At 38.4% G+C, this 14,705-nt stretch overlaps 1 protein-coding gene across 1 annotated transcript in view; it reads left to right on the forward strand.

Moving 5' to 3' along the window:
• Positions 1-3,897: 3,897 nt before the first annotated feature.
• The window catches only part of DCX (doublecortin), a 34,848-nt gene continuing 24,040 nt past the window's right edge, over positions 3,898-14,705 (forward strand). Inside the window, exons 1-2 of the mRNA XM_053472647.1 lie at positions 3,898-3,981; positions 7,079-7,462. Coding sequence (XP_053328622.1) covers positions 7,099-7,462 — 364 coding nt within the window. The 5' untranslated portion in view covers positions 3,898-3,981; positions 7,079-7,098. The remainder of the gene's footprint in view (positions 3,982-7,078; positions 7,463-14,705) is intronic.

A 14,705-nucleotide genomic window follows, 5' to 3' on the forward strand; every position in this document is an offset into this window, starting at 1 on the left:
ATGAAATTTAGAGAAAAATGAACATAAAAATCTAGGGGAATGTGTTGTATTCATTACCCCCGGACATTCAATCAACAAATACAATAAGAAAATAGGTGTGCACTGCATTTCTTATGAAATCCATAAAGCTATTGGTCGAACCATTTTGTTCAATTTAAGGATTTATTCAAAATTTACTATTTTGTGGAATCCCAAATAAGGGTGACTAGATACACTATGTGACCAAAAGTATGTTGTCAGCTGACCATCACACCTATACGAGGTGGTTGGACACCCCATTCCAAAACCATGGGCATTAATGTTTGCTGGTAGGGGAAAATGTCACTCTTCTGGGAAGGCTTGCCACAAGATTATGTGTCTGGGAATTTGTGCCCATTCAGCCAAAAGAACATTTGTAGGTCAGGCACTGATGTTGGATGAGAAGGACTGACTCAATCGGTGTTCCAATTCATCCTAAAGGTGTTCAGTGAGGTTAATGTCAGGGCTCTGTGTGGGCCACTTGAGTTCCTCCACACTATATGTCATTATGGACCATTTCGTTATCGATCTTGCTTTTGTGTACAGGGCACAGTCATGCTTGAACAGGAAAGGGCCTTCCCAAAACTGGTACCACAAAGTTGGAAGCATACAATTGTAGAACATGTATTTATATAACCTTAACTGGAACTAAGTGACCTAGCCCAAACCCTGAATCATCAGACCATTATTCTTCCTCCGCCAAACTTTACAATAGGCACTATGCATTCTAGTAGGAAGCGTTCTTCTGGCAACAGCCAAACCTAGATAGTCAATTGTGCTTCATCACTCCAGATATTATGCTTCCACTGCTCCAGAGTCCAGTGGTGGTTGGCTTCACACCACTCCAGCCAACGCTTGGCATTGCACATAGTGATCTTTGGCTTGGGTGCAGCTGCTCAGCCATGGAAACCCATTTCAAGAAGCTCCTGACACAGTGCTTGTGCTGGTGTTGTTTCCAGAGACAGTTTGTAAATCTGTAGTGGGTTATCGTACACAGAACAGGAGATTTTTAAGTGCTACACGCTTCAGCACTCAGCAGCGCCACTGCGGTCTACTGCTTTGTGGCTGAGCTATTGTTACTCCTAGATGGTTCCACTTCACAATATTGGCACTTACAGTGGACCAGGGCAGATCTAGGATGACAAAATTTGGTCATATAGCAGATCTCATTCAACCCTGAGTGCTGGAGGTAAGGGCACATTTTGTCCCGTCAGATCCATGGGCAAATTCTTATGTTGGTACACCCACTTTCGAGGACCTGCTTTTTATGTATGATCCAAATATATTAAAACACGTTGTAAATAATATATGAGTATTCTTGTATTCTTGTTTGACGAGACACAGAAAATCAGAAATACCCAATTTGTGTCACGGTGTGATTCCTGTAGTTTTCTAATACTTGTTAGAGGGAAAGTCGCTTCCACACTGTCATTGCACTGCTGATTTAGTGCTGGAAAAGCAATAACACAATTTTTACATTATCAGCACTAATAACCACATCTGTTATTACTTATAATAACTATGTTCCATTCCATGTCTACCAAGTTTTAATTTTAGAACGTCCGAAACAATGGGTTAAGTTAACAATGCTAACATATATTGTACTTCCCATTTTTCCATCTACAGTTCTATTCAACTTACTGAAAAAAAGTAGAGAAAGCTGTACATTCTATCCAGATTTTAACCTTGTGGATTTAACTCACATTGCTATAGATTTAACATTTTCTAAAATGCATGAGGATTGAAAAAAAAGCTAAGACTTCTAACAGACAAAATGGAGATATGTTATGTTATATGTGGCTCCTGTCTCAGTTTTTGAAAGTTCTCTATGTGAAAAAATCACTTCACTTTTTTTAAGTGGGCAGATCCACAGAAAAAAAACCTCTGTACTTGAAACATTTCCACACCTGTTTCATCTAGAATGAAGGTTACCAGGATTTTTACAAGCACGTCGGACAATACCTGTATATTTCTCACGGCTCTCGCAAATACTTATTTCTTAACGTTATCTTTAAGGATGTTTGGGGTGTTATTTATTACAATTTAAAATGAAACAGTCCCTTAATAGCTTTAATTATGCATTACAAATTGTGGTACGTGATGCCACCAAAGCTGCTGTTAGTTTTTAACTGTTTTTGTACACATGTTCACAAAAAGGAACAGGAAAGTTTTCCATGATATACTTTCACACAGATTAAAAGGAATTCTAATATCAAAACAAGTATTGTACCTTGGGATTAGTTAACAAACATGACAGGGGGCAATTGAATTTGTCTGTATGATGAGACATTAAGTATCTGGCCAGTCACAGAAATGAGTTCCAATTCGCATTAGAATCAGAGTAGCCACTGTTTTGCTTACGCTATGCTTGCTTCCATTGCTATGGGCATTATAAGAAGTATGCCACCCGCCAGGTTTCTCAGTTCTATAGAGGAAGGGAAATGAGGATTCATGTAGAACATGAAGGAAACTGTGCTATTCTGCAGTTTGTCTTCCAAATGTGAAGAGAAATCCTCCACCAAGGCCTGGTCATTTTGGAATCTATCGACAGTAAGACTGACTTGGCCGTGAGCCTACTTCAACTGGAAACCTGGCTTCTCAGGCTCTCTCAACTTTTTTAGCTGTTGAGGTTTATTTCTTTTAAAGGAATATTAATACTCATATCCTAAGTGATATTAATGAAATGTTAAAGGGAGGTCATTATATAATATGCACATGTACCTTATCAACAAGCGATTTTGATCCTGCACAATATGGGGTCTATTCACAAAAGTTTGAGTTGTGTAGAGTCCACAGTGGATCGAAGTTGCTCAGGCCAACTGTACTTAGTCGGCTAAAAAAAAACTACTCATGTATTCACTAAACCAAGCTCCACTGCCAACTCGACTACACAGCAGTGCCGGACTAGGAATGTTGGTGCATCCCTGGCACCTTAAAGCGGGCGTCTGCCAAATGATGTAAATGCGACCACACATTTCGTTTTTATGCTTACGCGGTGTGCATCTGGGCATATCCAGCGGATGCCTGCACATTGGTGAGCTGGCTTTTGCCCAGTGTGCCAGATGACCAAGTCTAGTTCACGGCTAGATGCCATGAAAAAACTTACTTTTATCAAGTTGAAAAAATACTTGAGTTTGGCTATTTAATTATTTATGAGTTGCCCTAAAACTTAATATAGCTGGCATACTTGATCACAGAGTTTGGTTATCAATATTATATTGTCTGTGGTCAAACCATGATCCCCAATCTAGCCTGTGTATGGGAAGTCTTGTGGTAGCTAATAGAGATGTTTGAAGTCAACCTTAAAAAACTGTGTTAGAGAAAGTAGCGTTGGCATGGATTGAGATATACAATGCACAGGAAGCCAACATCAGACAAACTAAATAGCTGTGAGTAAAGTATTTTTGTTATTTTCTCTTGTTTTTGTTGTGATGAGTTTTCTTACTACATCTAGTTAAACTCTTCATAGCATCAAGAATGAATGAGTATATTATTTCTAGCAGCATAACAACTGGTGATCATTTAAACACATTCCGCAATAAAACGCTGCATGCATGGAAAACAATGGAAAAACATTAGGTTACACCCTGAGTTGGGAAAAAACAGTGTAAAATGCGTTCTGTAGTATAATTTAAAAGAAGGTGTAGTAAAAAAATTGATTGACTACAGCAGAAAGCGTCATGTAGTTATAAATGTGTACACACTCTTAAAATTAAAGAATAATCGATGACCGCCATACAATGAAAAACCAGATAATGAAAGCGGAAAACGTCCCGCTGGTATATGATTTAGTTGGGAAAGGGTTATCCAAAGGCAGGAGGAGCTTGTGTCTATAAGGCACTAGGACCTGGGAGCAGGCTAACCCACCCTGGCAGGAATCCCTTGGCTTGAAGCTCGGATAACAAAGACAGACTGAGAATAGAAGTCATTCCAGCAGCATCCTCAGCCTGTACCAGCAGTACGGTGAGTCCTTGCTTTCCAGTAACATTCATGCTTTCTCATATAAAGCAACTCACTGACGGAGACATGTATAGCTCATCACTATCGTCTCTAAATACATTTAATATCCAAATAAGTACTCAATTATTTTGTTGTCGCCAGCATTTTTTTGGGAAATGTATATGCTGCTATATATACTAATGAATTTACTCTGCTTAAAGCCCATGGTAATGCATCATTTAGTGAAATTGTAAAATGTGTCTATTAAAGAGTAGATTGGGATAGACAGATTGATTCCACTTTCCAGGAAAGGATGCTGTTAACTCTTTCACTTCAAGCGGCAGGGGTTACTATGTATTGTAAGGAAAGCAGACCTTTAGAGAGTTAATCTGGTTCGGTTGGGGGGATGTCTTCTTGCAGAAAGGTGACAGACAGCAGATGAGTGAGCTAATCTCAATAAGACTGGTTGTTAGGGTAACGGCGTATATGTTACATCCAGCAAAAGAAAAAAGCCATGGACCACTGTCCAACTTCCTCCATTTCAAGGATGAGTCTGCAAATTCCGAGATGATTAATATCGGACAGTTTTTATATTAATTTGTTGAAATAATATCTTGAGTGTAAGGATGCATTGGGGTTTTTTATGAAAACCTATTGTTTGTATAAAGGTGTGTTTATTCATTTTTCAGTAGATTGGAGAACAGGGCACAAAATCATATTTAATTGACGCAAAAAGACACATTAGGAAGTGGGGGGGATTTGCGATGCAAGGCAATGTTTCTGATCACAGACAATAGAGTGCTGCATTGGAGAGGTGTGGACTGCTATTGTTAATGGCTTCATTGAATATTGCTACATCCCTCAGCGCACTACTGTGGGAGGTGAAAGGTGTTCCTGTACTGTACTACATGCAGAGATGCTAGAGAAATGGGAGAGGCTGAGAGTTATTACCATTTAACCCATTCCTGGATATATATATATATATATATATATATATATATATATATATATATCTCACTTTAATAGAACCGCTTTGGAAAATCACATCTACAGAGACCTGTCACATTTTACTATTCAGTGTCCTGGAGCAAATGTCGCTGTAGGCATTTTCACATGACATGGTGAAACCATTGTTTGAAACTCACTGACCAATTTATTTAAATCTGGCTTGTTGATTCCTATTGATTTTTTTAATATGCGTAGGCGTGAGTGCATGAGAGTATGGGCTTTTGCGTATTGATCTATAATCCTTTGTTATCAGAAGTGCATACTTGGATAAAAGAATAGATGATAATAGACAACGAAGGTATTAATTTGTATATGACTAAAAAAAAAAAAATACACATAGCTATTCAGTTAATACATTCTTCAGTATTCTAAAACAGCAGTTAATGGTCATTCAGCTGGTATATGCAATACTGTACAAATATCTAATCAAGATTACCATCTCTATGATGTGTGTGAATAACTATCTTTTTTATATATAAAAATGTTACAATTCATTTTATTTATCTTTCTACCTATATCTCATATATATACACGCCCATGTGTATATTGTAAATGGTATATGTATATTTGGTGTTTCTGGCTGCAATCCCAAATACTCATGTAGATTAATTGTACAATAAGAAGTAACACGAACCCCTCCTTCCAAAGACATACTGAATGCACCAATATTGTTTTTAGTTATTTTCTTTATTCAGTTGATTAATTCTGCATATATATCTGTTAACTATAATGATTTATATAACATCACACCACTTATTAGCAATTATTAATATTATTCTACAGAAATAATCTCTCTCTCTCTCTCTCTCTATCTATATCTCTGGTTTCACATCAAATACATTAATACCTGTATCAGTTGGGGCATATACATTTTTGCCACGTGCAATCAGCCACATCCGTTCAAATCCCCATATTTATTTCTTTATTTCTTCTATGGGTTGCCTTTATATTTAAGATGTCGGAGGATGTGCTTTCTCTTGTTACTTTCATTATATTACTTGTGGGATATGCCATGTGATAATTGCCTTTTTTGTTGCATCTTTCATCCATGGCAACTGCTTCTTTTGTGTTGACTGAAGCTGCCGCAGAATCAAATAGATGACATCATGGCACATGTACGGAGGAGTGTCTTTATATTTAGGATTTGTGGTGGCAACTGACTCATAAATATGGCAGTTGTACTGGGAATTGCATTTGCTTGGCACATTTTAATCAATTCACTTTATGTTTGAGAAAAGAAATAGTATTAAAACAAAGAAGTCCTCTAAGTAACAAACTAAGCCATAAATGCCATTTAAACGTACTGTCTTTGGGTAAAGCACCCATTATTTTGTAAAAAAAAGGATCATACGAGTAAAACCAAAGAGTATCAAAGACGCCATGTAGCAGTGTCGTATCTATTCAATCTTTCACATAAGCTGGTTATGCAATTTTCTTTTATTGATTGTGTAAGCTAGGGGTGGGTTTGTCTAGGGAACCAAGACAACATGGAGTAATAAAATTAGAGGCCGAATGAAAGCCAATATTTAATACAAAGTAAATGTATCTGTCTGAGGTGTGGCTTTTAAAGACATAGTGAGACTCCGTCATTCATATTGGCTTTTGTACATGCTCTGAATTCCCCTTGCATTAACACGTGTCACTAGGTGTCTGCGTGTATATGAAAGAGGTTTGACATACATGTACTGATCATAACGATGCAAAGATTGAAATTAGGTCTTGACCAGGTATTTGTGGAGCAATTTAAGCAATTTTTGGAAAGAAAGGTTTTGTAATCCTATAAAAGGCTATTGTCACTAGACAGATGACATTAGATAAACCAGTCACTGCTGCTTCAGTAAGATTAGCTCATTAATCTTTGACGTCCAGACACAGTAGGTTTATATGAGATCAGCTGTTGGTGTGTGCATTATTGCACGCTGTTTGGCTCAATTAACAATCTCTGCACTTAACCATGCTTTAGTGCAGACACTTTTTGGTATTAATTATTTACAAACTTTGAGTAACATGAGATGCTCTGGTAACAACTAAATGGAATTATTAATGTTACAAGGGGTTTTCTGGTTTCTTTGGGCAAGTAACATTCTTATCTCTGCTTGAATACCTCTTCCAGGTCCCTGAAGCCAGAGAGAAATGGAGCTTGATTTCGGTCACTTCGATGAGAGGGATAAGACTTCCAGGAACGCACGAGCATCTCGAATGAATGGGTTGCCAAGTCCTACTCACAGTGCTCACTGCAGCTTCTACCGAACACGTACTTTGCAAGCTCTAAGCAACGAAAAGAAAGCCAAAAAAGTCAGGTTTTACCGTAATGGAGACCGCTACTTCAAAGGGATAGTGTACGCGGTATCACCTGATCGTTTCCGAAGTTTTGATGCTTTGTTGGCTGATTTGACCAGGTCACTATCTGATAACATCAACCTTCCCCAGGGTGTTCGTTACATCTACACCATTGATGGATCAATCAAGATCTCCAGCATGGATGAGCTGGAAGAAGGTAAAAAAATGATGATGACTTATTGTTCCCCAATACTGTTTCTACAATTCTTGTGCTGCAAAAAAAGCAGAATGTTTTTATTATTTGAAATGTACAATCTGCATCCTTATGAGAACTTAAGATACTGGGTGTTCACTAATAACGTCGGGTTACAAGTGGAGCAAACTTATAAATGATGTCATATGATTCGATTGTGGTTCTGAATTACGTGATTCTGTAGGATATTTGTGACTAAACAAAAAACCTAGGTGCTACTTCAATAGGGCAAAAGCAATGGCTATTCAGGACCATCAGGGGCCTCCAGCTGCCTTCCTTCCAGTGAATGTCACCAGTAGATGGAATAGTGGTGATACATGAGATAAAGCAGGACAAAGTGGATAGCACAAACCGTTCCTAATAGCATAATTAAGTCCACCTTACCCAACTGGCGTCACAAGGAGGCTATGTGGGAACTGCAATGGAGATCTAGGATGCAACATCACAGGCCTCCATTGCTTTTACACCTTCCTGGGTATCAAAAGTATGAAAGTGGGGCAACCTTGATAATTTCAACTGTTGCAAGATATTCTTCTTATTATTATTTTAATTAAGGATGGGCCAGTATATGGGGCACTAAAACGGATATGCATTTTGTAACAAGTAAGAACTGGTATTCTTCTCATCATTGCCCACCAACTTTCCTCCCACTCCCCATACACCAAATGCTGTGTAGGGATAGCCCCTCTCTTTTGCACAGCTAGCCCTGCCCTTCATAAAGCCATTCCACCCTGGGAGGTCCCTAGATACGCATGCATCCCTCTTTAAGAGGGACAGTCAGACGTTTGTCAAAGTTGATAGCTTTTATTGGATCAACACAGAAAATAAATAAAATGACATGCTTTCTTAACCATGGATGTTTCTATCCGAAGAGAGCTTGGCAACCCCTCAAGGTTATGTAACGTTACATGTTTTTCTATGCTGACCTGATCAAAGGTATCAACTTCCATAAAAGACTTGTATTTCCTACTTGCAATAATAATCAGTTGCTGTGCTCCCAGGGGCACTGATAGAGATTCATGTGGGAAAGGAATTCCCTAGGTCTCCAATGGCCAGTGGACACAGGTGCACCTTCCTATTATACATATGGCATACCCACTGTGGTGGCGGCGCATGCAATCTGTCCCTGTGGTAAAATGCATTAAAGACCAGGAAGTAGCATATGCGTTAATAACATTAAATTGGGTAAAATGCTGTTTTAACACGCTCCCACCCATGTCGTTAAGATTAATAATCCATTTACCTCCCACATGTTAACACATCGCATAATACACATGCTAATTCACATGTGCCATATTTTTTTTCTGCTGTGTCAGATACTATTATTATATCCGATTTTTTGCTGCTGAAAGAGCTCTGCGTTCTGAATGGAGGAGATAAGAGTCCCCCAGGCCAATTCATTTACTGGCATAGATTTATATAAAGTAACGCAGAGTAAGCTGCTGTGGCCAGCATTTCAGTTTTGCTCCAAATGCTTTAAATCCACTGAAGGGATTTTATGTACAACACAATGTGATCTCTGTAGGAGCCTTCTGCTGTGATGGGATTTATGAAGTGCCCAAATGAAGAAAAGTTGTGTACTATACATTTAACTGCGAGCTAATGTTCTGAATATATTTCCCAAGACCATTTTAGGATGTTTCTGTCCTTTTGAAGTCATTATTTCTAGTGAAACATCCTTCTTGATTGACACTATAGACAGCAAGCTTGAGTGGGATCCTTAGTGTTTGTTTTGTTTCTCAAATGATGTAACATAAAATCTTGTGTTTAATCCATAATTCTGTGCCCATGCTAAATTTAGGACAAAATGTTCTGAAAAAATTGAATGTAGACTTTGTGTTACTTTGTACCTGTGTATAATATGCACACCCGTTCTGAGCTTATTTCAGCATATCTTTAACTTACTAGATACAGTTTCAGTGATGGTCGGGACAGCTGTTGATTCCACTCAAATATATGTTGGAAAGAAACTTCAGTCTCTTTGCTGGTGCTCAGACGATATATGGAGGAAAAAAGTAAATAGCTTGGACTTAAAAACAATAAATTTGTATTCTGCACTTACATATAAGCACCGAGACCAACTCGGGTGCTAACACACATCAATGACCCAAAAAGTCAGCTGTGGTTATGCCTAGGGAATATATTGTTTTATCAAGTCTATGCTATTTACTTCTTTTTTCTCCATATCTCATCTGTGTACTCGTGAAAAGACTGAAGTTTCTTTCCAACATATATTTGGGTGGAATTTTCTCTTGCTGGTCGTAGACACGTCTTTGGAATAAGAGGAATACTTGGAGAGATCATATTTCATCCCTTATTAAGGAGAGTATAGACATTTTGCTGCTATATATTGCTGATATATTATATTGTTCAGGACAGCTGTTGAGTTGCATCAAAGAGCTAATGTTTACAACAGTCTCAGGGTAGGACACAGGTTAGAGCCTCCGCCTGCCCCACATTACGTCACAAAACTATAAATGTTCCTCAGCCTAAAATGTCTTTTCAGAACTTACTGAAGAGCTTCCAGGGATGTGGTAAACTTGCTCAAGGCATAGATTTGGATATTAATACTGATTTCTAGAAATGTTCATTACCTAGATATTTACATGCTAGTTTCTAAGCAACCCGCTCCTTCCAAAAACGTATGGCTAATGGTAGAAACTATTTGGATCCTCCCATTGGATTTAGTATAATCTAAAGAGGCCAATGACATGGTAATGTTAGTGCTGAAATAGCTATATAAAAACATCATTTCACTAAATACAGAAGAACTGCAACATTAGATTTTATGTTTCTTTTTAGCCCATATATTCTTAATGCACACGCCGGGTCCTCATGTTTATTCTCTAGGGTCCTGTTTAGGAGTGATGGTGCTCCTTTAGGATGCAAATCCCTGTCACTCTTTTCAAAATGTTAAAGTGTTGATCAGTGTTCTGCAGTCCTAAAAACATAATAATGTATATAAGCAGTAGAAAATATGTTTACAAATTAAGATACCTGACCCAGAGTCTCCGGGTGAAGCCTGCTTCTCCAGGTCTTTGGGACATGCAAATTAAATGTGTGACTATCCTATTCTTCAAAAATGGGCCACAATGGCACATGAAGTATCTCAGTAAAGCCTCATCCTCTAGCCACAGCTTTAGCAACAAAGCCCACTACAAATGTGCCCTTCTTTGACCATTTGTAAAGCTTGGAGATACAGATTACTCGCATTGCTAATTCTTATACTATAAAAATATCCCTGCTCATTTATGCTGTGCTTAATGTGACAGCTGTTATCTTGTTGCGGCATCCTGTTTTCAAAAGCCTCACCCTAAGATATTTGAGATAATAACCTTACGGAGGAACTGCATGGCAAAAAATAAATCTCTAGCAGAAGACGCCTGGCCACAGTTTGCTACAGCTATGGATACAGAGTTCTGAAATAGTGTCACAACTTTCTAGAAGGGCAACAGAATTTCAATACAATCTTCGCTGAGGGATAATGGGAAACAGAACGTTTGCGAAGAAGTGAAGCTTCGGTGGCCTCTTCTTAAAGCAAGACAAAAGTCTATCTATTTAAGTATCGTTTACTCCCAACCATTAAAAAGTCCCCCATTTGTTGTGCAAAAACAGAACTTCACATAACTATAAATACTGCACTATATATCATCGTATGTGAACTAGGTGCCTGCCTACATACTCCTCTACATTTCATGTGTCCAAATCACTCCAGATGTGTTGGATGACAGGGTCAGAGACATGGCCACCAGCTCACCTTAAATCTAGCGCAGCCTGGAGTCGCTCAGTAGCGTAGCATCCTGAGCAGGCCATGTGGGAGCAGCAGTGGAGGTCCGGATTGCAACAGCACATACCTCCATTGGTTTTACATCTCATTGAGCCAGTAAGGGTCATGATCCCCAATATCCCTAACTGGCCATGATCCCCAATATCTGCTAAGCCAGGACAGTGTGGCAGCTATGCAGGACCGTGAGAAAGTGCTTGAAGATTGGTGATGTGCACACAAAATTGGGACATTTTGGATCCAGCTGGGTCGGGAGTTGCTATGTTCTTTCCTCATCAAAACATGTATTAATAATTAAAATTTTCTAAATAAAGAATTCATTTTCTAAATGGTTTACTCAGTAATATAAACTGCAATTAATATCTCGCAAAGCAGCAACAAACATACTGGAGCCCTAGCCAGCCATGCCTCTAACTTATCCCACCAAAAACCAATATAGCTCTAAGGTTATTTTTACATGTTATACATTGGTTATTTGTAGTGAACAGCCACTCAGAAGTTCTTCTTATTTGTTTCATAAAGTGGGAAAACATTTTCACTTCTATTACCAAAGCATTTTCTCTATTCTGGCTAAATACCAGTTTATTGCTGATTTCCACTTACCCCAGTGTTTTTAGCTGTCCCAAGCTAATGGAAAGTTCCAGTTCTGCATACAGCTCTTAGGAACGTGGATTGTGTGCTTACTTTGCTTTCTTCCATTCTTTTATGTTAGCTGTGAAAATTATTACTTTTGCGGGATTCAAATCCTAATATAGTTAAAATAAAGAAATAGTGAGTAAGGCTGCTTCAGTTAATGAGCCAGTAAACCTTATTTTTTAAAACTAAACATTAAGCACACCTCTCCTTATAGCAATTATCTTAAAGGGGAAGTTTAAAGTCCCACTCAGCCTTACTAGAGGACAATGCAGTGTCACCTACCCACCAAGGTAGGCCTCCCGCCTGTGCCACAGGTCTCTGCCCTCCTCTTTATCGACAGGGGCCATCCACTCACTGGGGTCCCTTGCCGGCAGAGGGGCCTCCGAAGCCTATCTCCTGTTGCTGCTGCTCCCTCCAACTACATCGCCCGTCTGCATTCAGCGCAGCCGTGCAAACAGAAGGTGGTCAGAGGTGTACAAATGTTACAGAGTGACGTCATTTTTTTTCATTTAGCGCTATAAAAAGGCAAGGAATCTGTAACACCTTGCCCACGGGTGGTCATACGTTTGCAAATCATGGTGTATCCTGTGCTGGCAATTTATTACTATTGTTCTTGTGTTTGACCCGGCTTAACCTCGGCTATTCTGTTTTCTGGCTCCCTGACTTTGGTTCTGATATCTGAAATAGACAAAAAAAATACCTTAAGGAGAAGCTGCCCAGAATGACTTCCCTGTTATCCAATGATTCTCGCCAGTGATTAGCTGTTTGGAGAAATCTATTAAATGCTACAGGATGACATCATGACTGCTTTGCTAATACAGAAGGTATTTGATTTTGTGGTCAGTGCTTCCCTTGTATTTTTTTGTGGGTGTCACACAGCTGTGTGTTGGTTTAGGCTTCCTGATTTGGTAACTAATACCTCAAGTGCTCTATAATGACTGCTAGATGCTGAGAAACACATATGAATCTCTACCTGGGCTGAAGTATAAGACTAGATGACCTGCAGATGTGGCCCTTAACAAGCTGTCGCTCAAAGGGGCCAGGTTGCAAGAGTAGGATTGTACTAATTAAATCTTAACATCATTCAGGGATCGCACCTATTTGTTGAACATTTCTTCACTTTGCATGCATAGATGGAATATCATCAAAAAAAAAAAAACTAAACACAAATTGAATATATTTAAACTGTTAAATATCAAAGAATCGGCCACTGGGGAAAATTGTGAATAATTAAGTAGCCAATTAGGAAATACACATAGCTAAACAGTTTGCAGGAATACATTACAGGGAGGTGCCAATGAAACCCGTTTTCCCAGTGTGGAATGAAATAACCAAAATTTACCTGGCTGGCCTTATCACAGGGCTTTATTCTTTGACCAGACCGCCCAAATGGCTTACTATTATTATTATCTTTTATTTTTTATAGCTTATGATTAGTCATGAGCATCTGCCCCATTCTTTCCTGACTTGCCAGCTCAGCTTCTGTGGGAGCCTGGAAGATAACTCTGTCTAATAAATAAAAGCAGATTTTGCTGTGAATAGACAGGTGGCATTGTTTTAACATACAAATGCCATGACAATTTTAAGATTTGTAGCTTATTTCACATGGCATGGAATAGTTAGTCTGTTTAAGTTTGTTTCAGCCAATGTTCAGTGCCACGTATGTCTAGTTTAACATACTAATGCAACCTTCAGTCAAAAATTCAAGGGGTTTTGTCTTGGTTGTCCAATTGGCGCATGTTCTCTTTATTCTAAAAACTAAATTGTGTGTTTGTTTGTGGACTTTTCATTAAAAAATCTAAGATATCTGTTTCTAGTGATTAAACACTAATCTGACACCAGCTGGGACATATGTACTAGTTTTGGAGGAGAAATATGTGGAGAAGAAACCATCATTCTCTTACAGTAGTGCTCAACCCCGAGCAGGTCCCTTGCCCTGCCATTTGTTGAATCCAGCTGTGGGAATACTATATTGATGCCAAAAGGTGCTTAAGAATTCATATCTGTGCATGCATATGTAATAGTGAATCTACCGCTTAGGCAAAATATGTCATTCTTCTCATGTTGTTGGAATGATTTCCCCTGAAAGTGCGAAAAAATTGTCTTGAGGAGAAAATGGGAAGCCTGTCACTTGTAATTGATCTTACGAGATGTGCTGTTTTACAGTCAAAAAACCCAAGTGCTTTTGTCTGCTTTACTGATAGGTTCCCTTTAAGACAAAACAGAGTGATTAAATGTTTGCATATGAAAATCCACATACTACTATAAATCACATATATTTTATACATGCAAAACGTGTTAATAAATTATAATATATATTATAAATTTATAATACATTATAAAGTACTTTCAGACTTTTACAGGGTAAGTATACAAAAAACACATTTTTAACACACAGATGTGTAATTAGTGATGCTTTTAGATTTCATGACAGGTATCCAGTATCAGGAACAGCACACTGAAATGAATGCATTTTTTAAAAATAAACCAGTGTACTTTTTCTTGGCGAGGCGAAACCTGCTCCAATTAATTTGCAAATCCCAGTGAGGCCTAGAAGCTGAAATAAATTAAAATGGATGAGTGTAAGAAGTGTTTAGAGGGAATGTCAAGCAATACTAATCTCACAAGTCTGATGTCAATCCTACATTTCCCGAGTTATGCAACACTGGGGATAATTCCGAGGACCAGAACGCATTGCTGCAGGTCCATGTAGCACTTGTTTTGATTATCATGTACATAGCTAATAATTCATTGAGAATATATAAAATCAAATTATTTTAAATTTTC

The sequence above is a fragment of the Spea bombifrons genome, chromosome 8, assembly GCF_027358695.1.
Source record: "Spea bombifrons isolate aSpeBom1 chromosome 8, aSpeBom1.2.pri, whole genome shotgun sequence".
NCBI classification, from domain to species: Eukaryota; Metazoa; Chordata; class Amphibia; order Anura; family Pelobatidae; genus Spea; species Spea bombifrons.